At 33.5% G+C, this 14,727-nt stretch overlaps 2 protein-coding genes across 3 annotated transcripts; both read left to right on the top strand.

Moving 5' to 3' along the window:
* Positions 1-2,262: 2,262 nt before the first annotated feature.
* On the top strand, positions 2,263-9,305 carry LOC130936760 (probable LRR receptor-like serine/threonine-protein kinase At1g67720). 2 transcript variants are annotated; one of them, XM_057866912.1, is made up of 15 exons: positions 2,263-2,484; positions 3,018-3,549; positions 3,898-4,403; positions 4,579-4,708; positions 4,917-4,988; positions 5,089-5,157; positions 5,243-5,314; positions 5,456-5,524; positions 5,685-5,839; positions 5,928-6,166; positions 6,566-6,692; positions 6,762-6,830; positions 6,983-7,169; positions 7,287-7,422; positions 8,364-9,305. In XM_057866912.1, the coding sequence occupies exons 1-15, from the start codon at positions 2,352-2,354 to the stop codon at positions 8,685-8,687; spliced, it is 2,820 nt and encodes a 939-aa protein (XP_057722895.1). In that variant the 5' UTR covers positions 2,263-2,351; the 3' UTR covers positions 8,688-9,305. The 2 variants fall into 2 exon arrangements, with proteins under 2 accessions (XP_057722895.1, XP_057722894.1); XM_057866911.1 differs by having other exon boundaries at positions 4,576-4,708; positions 8,364-9,303.
* Positions 9,306-9,918: 613 nt separating this feature from the next.
* LOC130932883 (nuclear transcription factor Y subunit B-10-like) lies at positions 9,919-14,107 on the top strand. The gene is made up of 7 exons (XM_057862341.1): positions 9,919-10,150; positions 10,340-10,572; positions 10,666-10,795; positions 11,025-11,030; positions 11,119-11,193; positions 11,300-11,350; positions 13,800-14,107. The coding sequence occupies exons 2-7, from the start codon at positions 10,358-10,360 to the stop codon at positions 13,836-13,838; spliced, it is 516 nt and encodes a 171-aa protein (XP_057718324.1). The 5' UTR covers positions 9,919-10,150; positions 10,340-10,357; the 3' UTR covers positions 13,839-14,107.
* The last annotated feature ends 620 nt before the right edge of the window (positions 14,108-14,727 follow it).

Raw genomic sequence — 14,727 nt, 5'->3', positions numbered from 1 at the left:
CGGATTCTATGTCTACGGCGGATCCAGTTTACGAACTATCAAATTCCTGTTTGGCTGGTTCAACAAAAATATACTTATTCACTAAATATTAATTTAAATAAATAAAAATTATTAGAAATAAATATTTATAATAATAATTTACATAAATATAAAATATTATTATTTCTAATCATAAATAAAAAACATTTACTTATTTAAATATTATAAATAAATACATTTAATATTTATATTAAAAAATAAATAAATATAAAAAATATTTATTTTCAAAAATAAATAAATATTACTACTATTTATTTTCAAAAATAAATAAATAAATAAAAATAATATTTGTTTTCTAAAATAAATAAAATATTTAATAATATTTATATTCAAAAATAAAAAAAATTTAAATAATATTTATATTCCAAAATAAAAAATATAAATAATATTTGTATTTATATAAAATAAAATATAATTATATTGGACAAATTTTTTTAATATTCAAAAATATCAATAAAATACAAAAAATAATAAGACTAAAATAATATTATATTTTCATGTAATACTAACAACAAAAATTGAAAAAATTTTAATTTAAATACATAAAATAATAAAATTTATCAACTTACATAAATTGGATTATCCAAATAATTGGTGATATATTTTTCAGGTATCGTATAATTACGTACCATTTTTTTTTTGTTTCCCACGGTATCGTCCAGCCCAACAATGTAAGGACTAATCCGCTGCGGTACTGAGCTCCATTTAAGGATTTGCCATTAACCAATGAATTGTTGCATACACAGGTGGAATTCAAATTTCTGACACATCTAAATTGTAACTCTCGGTATAATACACACACTCTTCACATCACAACACACAGTCTCTTCTTCAATCTATCTTCTTTTTCCTTCTCAGTATAACACATTTTTCATTGTATAATACACACACTTCACATAATGCATTCCATCAATAAACTCAATTTATAGAGCTTTAATAAGAGTCACTAGTTATAAGAGTGGGGAACTATCCCCTGTATACAAACAACCTGCAATACGCCTCCTGTGTTACTGCAAGTTTTTCAAAAATGAGCGAAAACCTCTAATACTTTTAGAATTTAAAGACAACACACCTCTTAGGCTGCGTTTGTTTCTGAGAACATGATAGGACAAGACACTGAAAACAAGATAGGACAAGACACTGATGGACAAAGACACAAATTTTTGTATTCTTGTATTCTGTTTGGTGATAAACTAGAACAAATTATAAAAATCTAATTTATTCTCATTTTTTTTCATTCAAAAAATTTGAGATGAAAAATATAATAATTAAAAAATATAATTATGAAAAATTAACAAAAATAATGAAAAAAAGAATAAAAAATCAGTTGTGTCCCTTGTTAGTGTTTCTGTGTCTTTTGTGTCAGGATGAACACAAAATATACTAATTCAGTGTCTTTGAACATACTGTTTCTATCTATATTTTCTCTTCTAAACATAATTTTGTGTCTCAGTGTTTATGTCTCAGTGTCCTGTCTCTGTAAACAAACGCAGCCTTTACATATTGCCATCCCTTAGTCATATTACCACGTTTTTCTATGTATTGCTGAAAAACTGCCACGCTTCTAATGAATCTGTCACCACGTCTTCTGGTATATTGATCCTAACACCTAGAATAACACAAAACACCTCTTTTTTTAATATTGAGCAAATACAACAATTTATAGTTCATATGAAAAATAATTTCTGATTTCGGAACGTATTCGTATTATTCTGCGAACCGCAGAGAAAATAATTTCAGTACAAGGCAGATAGGGCCGTAGGGGCACAAACTTGACTTTGTGCGGGCCCCACGCACGCACTACCAAAACGCCCGTCAACTCTCAAAACTTCAAAGGTTGCAGCCTCTCTACTTTAGTCTGATAAGTGCCAATACCCACCACCAAAGCACCACTACCTATTGTATAACACAGTAGTGCTCTGAAAAAAGTGACACTATATAAAATATTAATATTAAACTACCGGTAAAAAAAAGAAAAAAAACTAAATATTAAATTAAGATTGAAGTCATATTATTAGTTGTAGTTGATGTAATTTTTGGTGAGTTATTACTTATTACGAGACGGAGACTAGGAAAGTAAATAATTAATACTATTTTATTAGAATAAAATATTCAAATTTGTAAAATATTAAACAACGTATCTTTTGTTTGTTGTGTAGTAGTAAGGACAGTCCTTCCATTATTTATAGAGCAGATTCGAGATACGAACATTCTATTCTGGCACGGTCTGGTTCTGCTACAGGCTACTACTGAGACTCTAACCGAGTGAGAATGTGAGCAGTGAGCTTACTCCGTCGGGTTCCGCCATTTTTATGCTTCTCTCTATCTCAGTTCTCACACCAAAGCTTCAGTTATTTATAACAATGGAGGAGAACGGAGCGCTCTTCCTCTTCTCTCTCTCACTTCTACTTCTCCCGCTTTCCTCCTCTTCCGCTCAGATGCAAGGTATATGTTTCTTTCTTCTTTTTTATGATCTCTTCGCTTTCTCTTCTTTCCATAAGCTTCTTCAGCTGAATCAGCTTATAGAAACCGATGCTTCGTGTTATTGTTTAGTTAAAGCTTAATAGCGCTACTTAATCTTCTTCTATTTCATGTCTATCGTGTGAGCTAAGATTTTGTTCAGCATGGGACTGAAGATTTGAGATCTAAGCTCTGCTTTTGATTCAGATTCTGTGAATTTTTTTTATAAGCTTTTTACAATACTACTTAATAACAATTAATGTTGTGAATTTTAAAAAATACTATGCGATTTGTTTTGTTGTTTTTTGTGTATTATGTGTGTTCCAAAAATGAAATGAATATGTTTTGAAATATTAGAAATTCTCTTCTTATTATTATTATAAGTGTTGGTGAGTTTGAGAGATTATACTTACATTTTTTAAGTGTTCATTAATTATGAGAGCTTGGAATTGGATTTATAATTGCCATTTCGTCCATCTAGGCTATTATTCAGTGACAAAATATTTCATCCTAAGCAGGTTTTGTAAGTTTGGACTGTGGAGGTTCAGAAAATTTCACTGATGAGATTGGTCTTAAATGGAGCCCTGATGATAAGCTTCCTTATGGAGAAGTAAGCACCATATCAGTTGCGAACGAGACGCGGCGGCAGTACACCACACTTAGACACTTCCCTGCTGATACCAAGAAATACTGCTACACACTTGATGTTGTGAGCAGGACAAGGTACTTACTGAGGGCCGCATTCCTGTATGGGAACTTTGATAATAACAATGTTTATCCTAAATTTGACATTTCTATTGGGGCTACACATTGGTCTACCATTGTTATATCAGATGCTAACCTTATAGAAATGAGAGAGCTTATATTTTTGGCTTCAAGTTCTGCTGTGAGTGTGTGCTTATCGAACGCCACAACAGGGCAGCCGTTCATATCTACACTTGAGCTCCGGCAATTCAATGGTTCCGTTTATTATACACAATATGAGGAACAATTTTACCTCAGTGTCTCTGCACGGATAAATTTTGGAGCAGAAAGTGATGCTCCAATCAGGTAATTGTCCTAACCTTAGTCCATTCCATATATTGCTTCATAGTCTGTTCTTTTATAAATTATCTGCTAACAATATTTTTATTCATATGTGTATGTATGATATAGATCAATCAATCAAATGGTTCCATTCCAACTGTTAAAACAACTTCAATATAAAATTGGAAGACTCTATTATGGATATTCATAATGACTAGTTTATTGTCATTTTTACTAGAGAAAACCACGAATGTTGCTTGTTTGCAACTTTCTTCATATAAAGTACTCCTTCACGTATTCTAACACTAAATATTTACATGAGTACATGCATACTCTTCCTCTAATTTAAAACGCTTTGTATCTGCATTTCAGGTATCCTGATGATCCTTTTGATAGAATATGGGAGTCGGATTCTGTGAAGAAAGCAAATTTTCTTGTTGATGTTGCTGATGGTACCAAGAAAATCTCTACCGAAGTACCAATTGATGTTAACAGAGACGAAATACCCCCAGTGAAAGTGATGCAGACAGCAGTAGTTGGCACAAATGGGTCTCTAACTTACCGGTTGAACTTGGATGGTTTTCCTGGTACTGGTTGGGCATTCTCTTATTGTGCAGAAATTGAAGATTTGGGTCCAAATGATTCCAGAAAATTTAGGCTAGTACTTCCAGGCCAGCCTGATATTAGCAAGGCTGTTGTAAATATTGAAGAAAATGCTCAGGGAAAATATCGCCTCTATGAACCAGGATTTAACAACATATCCCTTCCCTTTGTGCTTTCTTTTAGATTTGGCAAGACCTCTGATTCTTCCAAGGGTCCTCTTCTAAATGCAATGGAGATAAATAAATATTTGGAGAAAAATGATGGCTCTATTGATTGTAAGTCTGCTAAGAAGAAGCTACTATGATATGATGTTTGACAAACTTGCAATTATGTAGTTTAAGTATGTCTTTTGCATTGCAAATTGCTTTAGTTTATCTTCCTTTTCATCTTCTATCCCCACTCTCTCTTGAAGTATTAAAAATTTTTCGTACTTGGACATGTTTTCAGTAGCAGCTGTTTCTAGTGTATTGTCACACTACCCTTCGGCAGATTGGGCACAAGAGGGAGGGGACCCTTGTCTACCTGTTCCATGGTCATGGATCCGCTGTAATTCAGATCCTCAACCAAAAGTAGTTTCAGTGTAAGTTATTTATTTATTTATTTTTATTTTTTACTTATTTATTTTCATTTTGTTGTGGATTCATTCTCTATCTTTATCAAAGGAAAAGAAAAACAAAGAAAAAGAAATAAGAAATCAGTTTGCTTCTATAAAGAATGTTCCATTGCATGTTTCAAAATAGAGTTGAAGTGGTCCTCTAATAATTAATTTATGTTCATGGTGGTGGCAGCTTATTGTCCGGTAAAAACCTGACTGGAAATATTCCTTTGGATATCACCAAATTGACTGGTCTAGTTGAACTGTAAGTTTATATCTAATTTTTCTGGGAATGAATACTTTGTGTCTTACGTTTGGTTCATCGCTTACCTCGTGTAATGGAATGATTTATTTCATGGATGCAGATGGCTTGATGGAAACATGTTAACTGGCTCAATACCAGATTTTACTGGGTGCATGAACTTAAAGATCATGTAATCGTTGATAACTTCTTTCCACAGTCATGCTATTGCTATGTAATGTAGCATTCGATTAACTGTAACGTTTTTCCTCTTGCAGTCATCTTGAGAACAATCAGTTGACGGGTGTCCTCCCAACATCTCTGCTGAACCTTCCAAATTTAGGAGAAATGTAAGCTAACTAGAAAACTGTAAGTTGTTATGTTAAATATCTGAGAAAATACTGCAGCCATGTATGCTTAATGCTCAAGTGACTATCCTTCAAACTTGTTCAATTATTATTTGATATATTTATTAATTATGATTTTCACAGGTATGTGCAAAATAATTTGTTATCTGGAACAATACCATCTGCTCTTCTGAGCAAACATTTGGTTTTAGAGTGAGTACTGCTTTAACTTGTCTACTGAAACAAGATAAATAAGTGCAACATTTTATTTTTCTCTGATGGTGAAACCATGCAACATTTACTGAAGAAACCATAAAGTGAATACTTTTAAAATAGCATGATGACCTTTATCTTGTTATTTCCGATTCAACAGCTACTCTGGAAACATTAATCTTCACAGGGGGAAAAGAATAGAGGGCAAAACGTATGTTATTATTGGTTCCACAGTGGGGGCTTCTGTTCTACTATTGGCCACTATTATATCTTACTTGTTTATGCGTAAAGGAAATAGAAGGTATTTTGAGCAAGGTAGGATTCCAAAAAGAAGATATTTTTGTTGTGTCTGTCATATATCTGAGTTTGTACGACATGATTTATTTCTTTATATTGTTAATAGATCACAACTCTTCTCTCCCTACTCAAAAGCTGGCTTCCTGGAAAAATGATGATCCTGCAGAAACTGCTCACTGCTTCAGTTTTTCCGAAATTTTAAATGCCACAAATAATTTTGAGAAAAAGATTGGTTCTGGTGGTTTTGGAGTTGTGTACTACGGGAAACTGAAAGATGGAAAAGAGATAGCTGTAAAAGTTTTGACCAATAATTCCTATCAAGGCAAGCGAGAGTTCTCCAATGAGGTATCCCTCCTGCATTAATAGGCTTCTCTAATAAATAATAGGAAAAGTATAGGTAACAAACAAGATTTTTGAACAATGTGTAAACAATGTGAATTAATAAGGTTAAAAGAGTAAATTTGATTAGTAGCATTAAATTAGGGTGTAGTGTATTTTCATTTGATTGGTGGTTGTTCATGTTGTTCAAAATTTTCATTGTTCCCCTAGCACTTCCCTAAATAATAATCCATATTTGCTATTTTGCTTTAGAGACATTATATTTTTGTGATGCTTCATTTGTTAAAGTAGATAAAATTAGTTGAATGTTCTTACTAAAATCTGTTGTCGTTGAAACGATATTCATATTATGTTTTATGTCCTTTACCAAAACAATATTATAGTTGATATTTTCCTTTGATCCAGGTGACACTTCTTTCAAGAATACATCACAGAAATTTGGTACAGCTTCTTGGGTATTGCCGGGAGGAAGATAGTAGCATGCTCGTTTATGAATTCATGCACAATGGAACTCTCAAGGAACATCTCTATGGTAAGCCTACATGATTCGAATCAAGGAGCATATAAGTCCATATGTTGAATTATCTCTGACTTCTTGTAGGTCCATTAACGCATGGACGGAGTATCAATTGGATTAAGCGGCTTGAGGTTGCAGAAGATGCTGCAAAAGGTTATAAATTATAATGCTAGTGTATCCATAATTAAGATAGCATTATAACAACACTTTTAACTTTTTCTTTGAAGTTTCGGTTGAGTGGTCCTTCTCTGATAAGATAACCATTTCATAATGACATTAATTGTTTTATTTATTTGCTTGTTCAGGGATTGAATACCTTCATACGGGTTGTATTCCTGTCGTTATCCATAGAGATGTAAAAAGCAGCAATATTCTTCTTGACAAGCAAATGAGAGCTAAGGTCTCAGATTTTGGTCTTTCAAAACTTGCTGTTGATGGAGTTTCCCATGTTTCTAGCATAGTTCGGGGGACAGTAGGATATCTTGATCCTGAGTAAGGCCTTCATCTATTTTCCATAAATTTGTGTGTTTAGTTTTGGATAACTAATTATCTGGTTGTGTCTAAGGTCCCAATTACTTCAGGATTGTCATGTAAACTTTTCTTGAATAGGTACTATATCTCCCAGCAGCTGACTGACAAGAGCGATGTTTATAGTTTTGGTGTAATTCTTCTTGAACTCATATCTGGACAAGAAGCAATATCAAATGAAAACTTTGGTGTTAACTGCCGAAACATAGTCCAGTGGGTGAGTTTAAATTTCTCTATAAGCATAATTTTGAAATGGGTAAACTACTGTTTTGGTCTTCAATTTGGAGTGAATCCTATTTTGGTCCCTAACGATTTAATAGTCTTATTTTTATCCAAAATGTTTAAAATGACCGTCAAATCATTCACTAACACTAAACAAAATTGATATACTATTATTAATAATGCTTTTGTTAAGCTACCTTTGCTCAATTCCCTCTCCCACATTCACACTCTCAACAAGTCCAGACCCTATTTTTTTACTCCCTTCTTCCTCCTCAAACACCTCTTGAAGAATTAATAGTGTAAAAAGAAGAAGAAGAATGGAGTAGGAAAATGGGATTTGGTCTTGTTGAGAGAGTGAAGGTAGGAGGAGTTAAGTAAACGTAGTTTTAACAAAAATATTATAAATAATATATCAATTCCATTAATTGTTAGTGAGAGATTTGACGGTGGGATAACATTGATGGGATCTTAAACATTTTGGGATAAAAATGAGACGATTAAAACGTTAGAGACCAAAATAGAATTTACCCCAAAAATTGAGGACCAAAACAATATTTTACCCTTTTGAAATAATATGTGCAGTATTTACATATACAACATTGAAAAATCAAAATAACATGCATTAGATTGAATGTGTAAACTTATAAAATACTGGAAAATTGAGTGTGACAAGCTAAGGAAAATTTTGAATAAACTATGCAGATGTTAAGCTTTTCCATATCATGTTATATGGATTTAATTTCTATATATTGTTCTCAGTATAGAAACTTTACACAAAGATGTAATGATATGTTGTCATTGTGCAAATGTATTTTATTAAACTATTTACTCTTTTAAAGTCATATAAACATCAATATTTGATTAGATGATAATATAAGATTACAAAGCAAACATGAACTGAATTTGTGTTGATTGTTTAACTTGTATGTTTCACAGGCAAAATTTCACATTGAGAGTGGTGACATACAAGGAATTATTGACCCCATGCTAAGGAATGATTACGACCTACAATCAATGTGGAAAATAGCAGAGAAAGCATTGATGTGTGTTCAACCTCATGGATATATGAGGCCATCGATTTCTGAAGTTCTGAAGGAGATCCAAGATGCAATAGCTATTGAGAGAGAGGCTGAAAGCAATTCACGTGGCTTGTCAAGAAATTCTTTCCACTCTTCCGTGAACATAGGTTCAATGGATCTAGGTGCCACTGAGAGTTATCTCTCAATTGATGAATCCATTGCACGCCCAACCGCAAGATAAATCTATTGATTTTTACTAGTTATTTATTTCTCTGTCTTATTTGATTTTTCTATCCTTGCTTTCCTGTGTGGGGGAGGCCTTTAGTTTGTTCATATTTGGTCCAGGATTGATTCCTCCAAAACAACAATGTGTATGTATTATGTATATTCGAGTGATAATGCGTTCTGGATTAGAAGGAAATGCATCAATGACGTCGTATTTATTTAACTGAATTGCCAAATAAAGTAGCTGCTACATTGTTTTTACATGTAAATGGACACTTTTCATTCTTGATTTGCTACGTGTTTGCAGGGCCTCAAGCCAGACAGAATTGTATTCCTCCTTCTGGAGTAAGGTTGTAGCCATTGTAGAATCTCATACTTGAGTTACGGACCAAAGAAGCAGGGAATATACAATACAACTATTTAAATAAATTTCATTCAATAATCTTCGGAAGGGTCAATTTAGTAAGCACAATTCTTTCACTGTACAAGTAAACAAGTTTTATAGAAGTAAAAACGCTTTTGGCCATGGAAAAAGATTAAAGCAGAAGAGAAGCACATACATATAATCGGAGTTCATGAACAATTTTTGCACAAGAAACACGCCAAAAGAAATCATAGTTGGTCTAGTTATGTTTGTGAAACTGGGAATCTCAAGGCTGATTTAAACTGGAACTGTGTAAAAAAATAAATAAATAAAGTTAACTGCTTGTTTTAAATTTTAATTCTGAAAATTGACTAGCATTAACTGAAACACAACTTACACAAGGTCACTGTAAAGAACCGTCACTTTTTTCTTTCCACAAATATACAAAAGCTGTGGTTATCAAAACCATACAACCAATAAACCACCGCCAAACCTAAAAGCCAAAAGGCACACAGCAGGCACAACACGTGGTCAAATCAAACACCTCATCAAAAATAAAATATAATAAAATTTCCAGCACAACAGCATCTTGAAATATGAAAACTTTATTTTAATTAAAAAATCATTTCATTTTATATTTTTCTATTTGCATCTTATATATTTGAAGTCATTAATTCTTTACTAATCTGTTTAAATTAAGTCCATCATTTATTCATCATGAAGATAAAGTATTGTTGAATACACCACACATGATCAGTAATAAATTAAAAATAAGTACTACAAGTAAATGCCAGTAATAAATTTTTTAGGCAGGGGCAGTTGAATCTTGAAAGTTAATACAAGAAAAGTTAAAGAAAACAACAATAATTATTAAAAAAAATAGAAAAGATAGAGGAGAGAGAAAATAAAAAGAGAAGGAAGGGGGGAAGAAGGGAAAAAGCGAAAAGGGAGGGCAATATAAAGAAAACGGACGGTGGTGATAGGCTTCATTCTCTGATCTCAATCGTTTCCTTCTTCCTTTCTTCTCCAGCGTCCGATTCCTCTCCCATTTCTCACCGGATCTCTCTCCCGCCAAATACAAAAATTCCATAAACATTTCCCAGCACCCAAACCAGGTATTTCAGTTTATCACTGTCATAATCATCCACCACCACCATCATCATCCCTTTCCCTCTCTCTTTCTCTCTTTAGGGTTTCGCGTCCACCTCGCACCTAGGGTTTTCTTCTACTCTTTTTTATCTGTTTCCTATTTCTTTTTTCACAGTTTTCACCATGTCTTTCGTGTTATCCGATTCGTTTCTCAGATTAGGGTTCCGGCGATCATGGCCGACGGTCCGGCGAGCCCAGGCGGCGGAAGCCACGAGAGCGGTGACCATAGCCCTCGCTCCAACATAAGGGAGCAGGACAGGTTCCTTCCCATCGCTAACATCAGCCGCATCATGAAGAAGGCGCTTCCCGCCAACGGAAAAATCGCCAAGGATGCCAAAGAAACTGTTCAGGAATGTGTCTCCGAGTTTATCAGCTTCATCACCAGCGAGTACTTTTTTTTTCTTTTTTTTCTTTTGTTTCACGGTTAATTTAATTTAATTTTTCTTTTGTACTTTAATTGCGAGGGTGTTGAATGATGTAGGGCCTCTGATAAGTGCCAGAGAGAGAAGAGGAAGACTATTAACGGTGATGATTTGCTCTGGGCAATGGCGACTCTCGGTTTCGAGGATTATATTGATCCCTTGAAGATTTACCTCACAAGATACAGAGAGGTAATTCTGAATTTACAGTTTTTTTTTTTACCTTCGGTTTACTTGCGAAGTTTATCTGGTCCCCAAGAAGCTCTGTTCTGAGGAACACGCGTACGGGGTCATGTAAAGATGTTGCTATATGGCACGTTTTGATTTTCCTGCTGTCTAACTTTGTTCTTCACTCATGGTGTCCCCCCCCCCCCCTCTTCGGTGATATGGATTTGACCGTGGTTGAATGGGAATGCTGCAGATGGAGGTAATATCAATATTTCTTCCTTTGGATTGATATCTGTTCGCTTTTTAATTTTATTTACTTATTTATTTTTGAACTTGTGGTGTTTTAGGGTGACACCAAGGGTTCAGCAAAGGGTGGAGACGCTTCTGCTAAAAAAGATGTTCAACCAAGTTCTAATGTTCAGGTGGAATACACACAAGCACATAATATACTTGCTATGCTTGTTGTATCGCTGGAATGTCAAAACTTCTGAGTTCTGATGTTGTCATGGTTTGTTGTGAAATTTACAGCTTGCTCATCAAGGTTCTTTCTCACAAGGCGTTAATTACACTAACTCTCAGGTAATACTACTCTGTATAATGTTGTATACGGTTTTCTTCTGTGCTTCTGCACTGTCATGTACTCTTGTTGAATGCTGATAAATGATGATGCTCTGCTTGCTCTTCAAACTGATTTGAAACTGCAATAAATTGACTGTCAAACATCAACATCACACATCAAGATTGTAGTTAGTAGATCATGAAACTTTATGTTGCTGTTATGCAGGGTGCTAATTGCTAAGTTACTGAATATGTTACTAAGGGTGTATGTTAATGTTAATACATTATTAATAATAGATACGGTGTAAGAAACTTAGAACCAATAGTTTTCTTTTCAGTAATAAGTGAATTGTAAAAAACTTATAGTACCTGAGCAAATCAAAACCCATCAACCCACTTCAAATATGAGACTTTATTTATTTTGTATCATAAGTATCATTGGTATATCTTCTAGCTGGAATGGCTTAATATGGTTTTCTTGGGCTCTATCTCTTCCTTTCTGAGGCCTCTGTCAGCTATTCTCTCAGTTCCCTGCCTTGTATCACACAATACAGCTGTAGTGAAAGCTTTTCCCCACCCTTTACTCTCCAGCATTCTTTTCCATCTTATATTCAATATGCTTTGAAGAGTAAGTCGCCAAATTTAGCAATCCAGATTAGTTCTCCTTTATGTTCAAAACCCTTAACATAGATCATAATCTAGTATGCATGTAATAATTTCTAGTATGATCTTTAGTAACAAATTTCGTAATTATAATTAAGATTGGGTATCACCTGAGAGGCATAAACAATATTCTTCTAGACAGAAAAGCAATCCATGAGTTGTTGATACTTCCATTCACATAATGTTATAGGTTTGAAGAGAATTTTGTTGAAAATTTCCACAAATATTGGTTTTATTACCATTTTGATTTCATATCATAAGAGATACTGGTCACTGAAACAGACTATCTTAGAATTAATGCCTGATAATTCTTGACTGCGAGGTGGCTACTTTTGGTTGGTAGCACATATCAATGCACTCATTAAAGTCCTTGATGAAAAGTTGTCTGGTTTATGGGTTGTCTACTTTCTAGGTTTTCTTTTTATGGACTTGGATTATTTAATGTGTGGTCCATCTTTGAAGGGTAGTTTTCTCTAGACTTGGTTGGGGCACCATGAGTTGCTGAAAGCTGCTCTGGATCTTATATTATTTAAATTTCTTTTACAAAATTAGCGATTCAGATAATGGTGATGCTATTGGCATCAGCACATTAATCATTAGTTTGGACTATAATATTGATTAGTGTTGTGTATGTTTGGTTTAACTTAGAGATATTTGATTTTCAAAGTATTACTTTATAATAATTGATGTGTTTTTGTTTATGGCGAAAGTAAGTTTCAGATAATGATTTTTGTATAGATAGGATAAAGTTAAAAATACTTAAGGATTTGTGGTGGTTTCTGTTTTCATTTCCTGTTTTATCAAAATAGGAAACAAAATTTTATTCGTTTCCCTTTTTACTATTTTCTTCTTGAATAATTGGAGCTTCATTCCTTGCTCATGTTATGGTACAAATTTTCTGAGGGAGATGCTTAGCTAGTTTAACCTGGCTTTCTTCAAGAAGTAACAAAACACTTGGGAAATTCTTTCTAGGTTGTGTTAAAAGATTATTGCTGCTGGCGAATTGTGGGTCTAAGTTGATATTAGTATCTTATGCTATATGATTTCCTAATCATCAAAATTTAACAAATATTGTGAATGCTGGATTTCTCAAAGACTTCCTTTCTAAGGACTTTCTTTTTTTAAAACAAAATAGTTTTTCATAGATATAAAAATTGAAAGTTATTCTTTAATATTTGGCTTGGTTTTTATGGTGCTTAAAAAAAGAAAACTCTTATTAAAGGGCTAGGTGGTGGTGTAATTTCAAAATAAACTCTATTTAGTTGGTTTTATGTGGATGTTTTAGCTATGTTACTCAAGCCCATAGGGCAATTGGCCAACCAAACAAGAATAAGCTATTTTGTTGGTAGAGTCTTGTGGATTGAATTGAGTATTACTTGATGTCAGATATAATATTGTCCTTAATGAAGTTTGCATATACTATGTTGCAAACTGATTAGCCACTTAAGGTGACTTTTTTTTATCATTCATAGCCCATTCCTTGCTTTTGCTCGTTTCCAGCTTCTGCTTTATTTCCATTAGCTGGCTCTCTGAAGACATGAATGGTTGAGAGTATTGTTCATGTAGTTCTATGGGGTGGGAGTCTCTCATGATTAACTGTTTGAGTAATGAGTACCAAATTTAGTCTATTTTTACTCAACGTGGGATAATTTAGCATGTAATTATTTATATAATCTTTTGTATTTCTCTTTTTTCTTTTCCTCTGGTTCGTATGTTGCATCTTATTTGGTTTAAGGAATTTTTATTAGCACAAATAATCAATTTACATGACAGTAATTCTCACTTTATTTTGGACCTTCTATGTCAGGGTCAACATATGATGGTTCCTATGCAAGGTCCAGAGTAGGTAGAGTCTATTGATTCTTGCGTGGTTGTCGTGTGTTTTCAATGCTGTTGGAGGTTTAGTAAGTGGCCTCGGCATATTGAATGTATTTTTATATTATGTGAATACTGACATAGGAGACGTTGGTTCTTGTTTCCAGATATTTTTTGCAATTAAGGTTTGTATATTAACTTTGGATTAGAATTATTATTCGGAAGTTATATTGTAATCTTGAAGTCTTGTTATCTGATTCTGTCACACTGATGTAAGCATGTATTGGTACATTCCTTCCACTATTTCTTTGTACAATAATTGATGAAGATGGTTCGAATTTTTTAAATCTATTCGATGAATGTCTTGGGTGGTCTTGGTACGGCAGAAGGCTCTTCAATTTATTTGGCTTATACAGCGATTTGTTATTACAAGAACCCACTGCTAGGATAGTTTCTTTTATTTTTCCTTGAAAAAACAAATTGGAATTTCTTTATAGGTTTTATTTGACAGTGTATACTTGATGAGAAATGTGGACTATTGGAAGATGGAGTAGCACTAAGTTTTGCAACTGGTTTCAGAAAAAATGTAGTATGATGAGTATTTTAATCAGAGCTAGTAGCCAATTTTCAGTAATAGGTAGAGAGGGCAAGAATGGTGGGGATTCACTTACTCTTCACCTTCGCAACGGTGAAACTATGGATTCTTCTCATCACGATTAGCTAGAGTAAGTGGCTGTACTTATGCTTTGCATGAGTTTACAAGGAGATAAAAGTGAAGTGCTTTATAGCAATTGTATAATTTAGTTGAGAAAAGAAAAGATAAAGTTGGGGATTAATTATGAAGAAACGATGTCTAGGAGATAGAATCATTATTACCTATAGGAGTTCAAAATTTGCCGAATGTTATGTTTGAGTTGAAC

The sequence above is a fragment of the Arachis stenosperma genome, chromosome 6 (genome assembly GCF_014773155.1).
Source record: "Arachis stenosperma cultivar V10309 chromosome 6, arast.V10309.gnm1.PFL2, whole genome shotgun sequence".
In the NCBI taxonomy this organism is placed as follows: domain Eukaryota; kingdom Viridiplantae; phylum Streptophyta; class Magnoliopsida; order Fabales; family Fabaceae; genus Arachis; species Arachis stenosperma.
The sequence above is the reverse complement of the archived record's forward strand: the minus strand, read 5'-3'. Positions and strand labels throughout refer to the sequence as shown.

What these genes read in the sequence shown, in the direction of transcription:
- LOC130936760 (XM_057866911.1), top strand. Translation starts at nt 2,352, where the DNA reads ATGCTTCTCTCTATCTCAGTTCTCACACCAAAGCTTCAGTTATTTATA. An exon ending in TGCATGAACTTAAAGATCAT is followed by an intron (nt 5,158 to 5,242) that starts GTAATCGTTGAT and finishes TTCCTCTTGCAG; the next exon opens with TCATCTTGAGAACAATCAGT. An exon ending in AGCAAACATTTGGTTTTAGA is followed by an intron (nt 5,525 to 5,684) that starts GTGAGTACTGCT and finishes CCGATTCAACAG; the next exon opens with CTACTCTGGAAACATTAATC.
- LOC130932883 (XM_057862341.1), top strand. Translation starts at nt 10,358, where the DNA reads ATGGCCGACGGTCCGGCGAGCCCAGGCGGCGGAAGCCACGAGAGCGGT. An exon ending in ATCAGCTTCATCACCAGCGA is followed by an intron (nt 10,573 to 10,665) that starts GTACTTTTTTTT and finishes TGAATGATGTAG; the next exon opens with GGCCTCTGATAAGTGCCAGA. An exon ending in TTAATTACACTAACTCTCAG is followed by an intron (nt 11,351 to 13,799) that starts GTAATACTACTC and finishes CTTCTATGTCAG; the next exon opens with GGTCAACATATGATGGTTCC.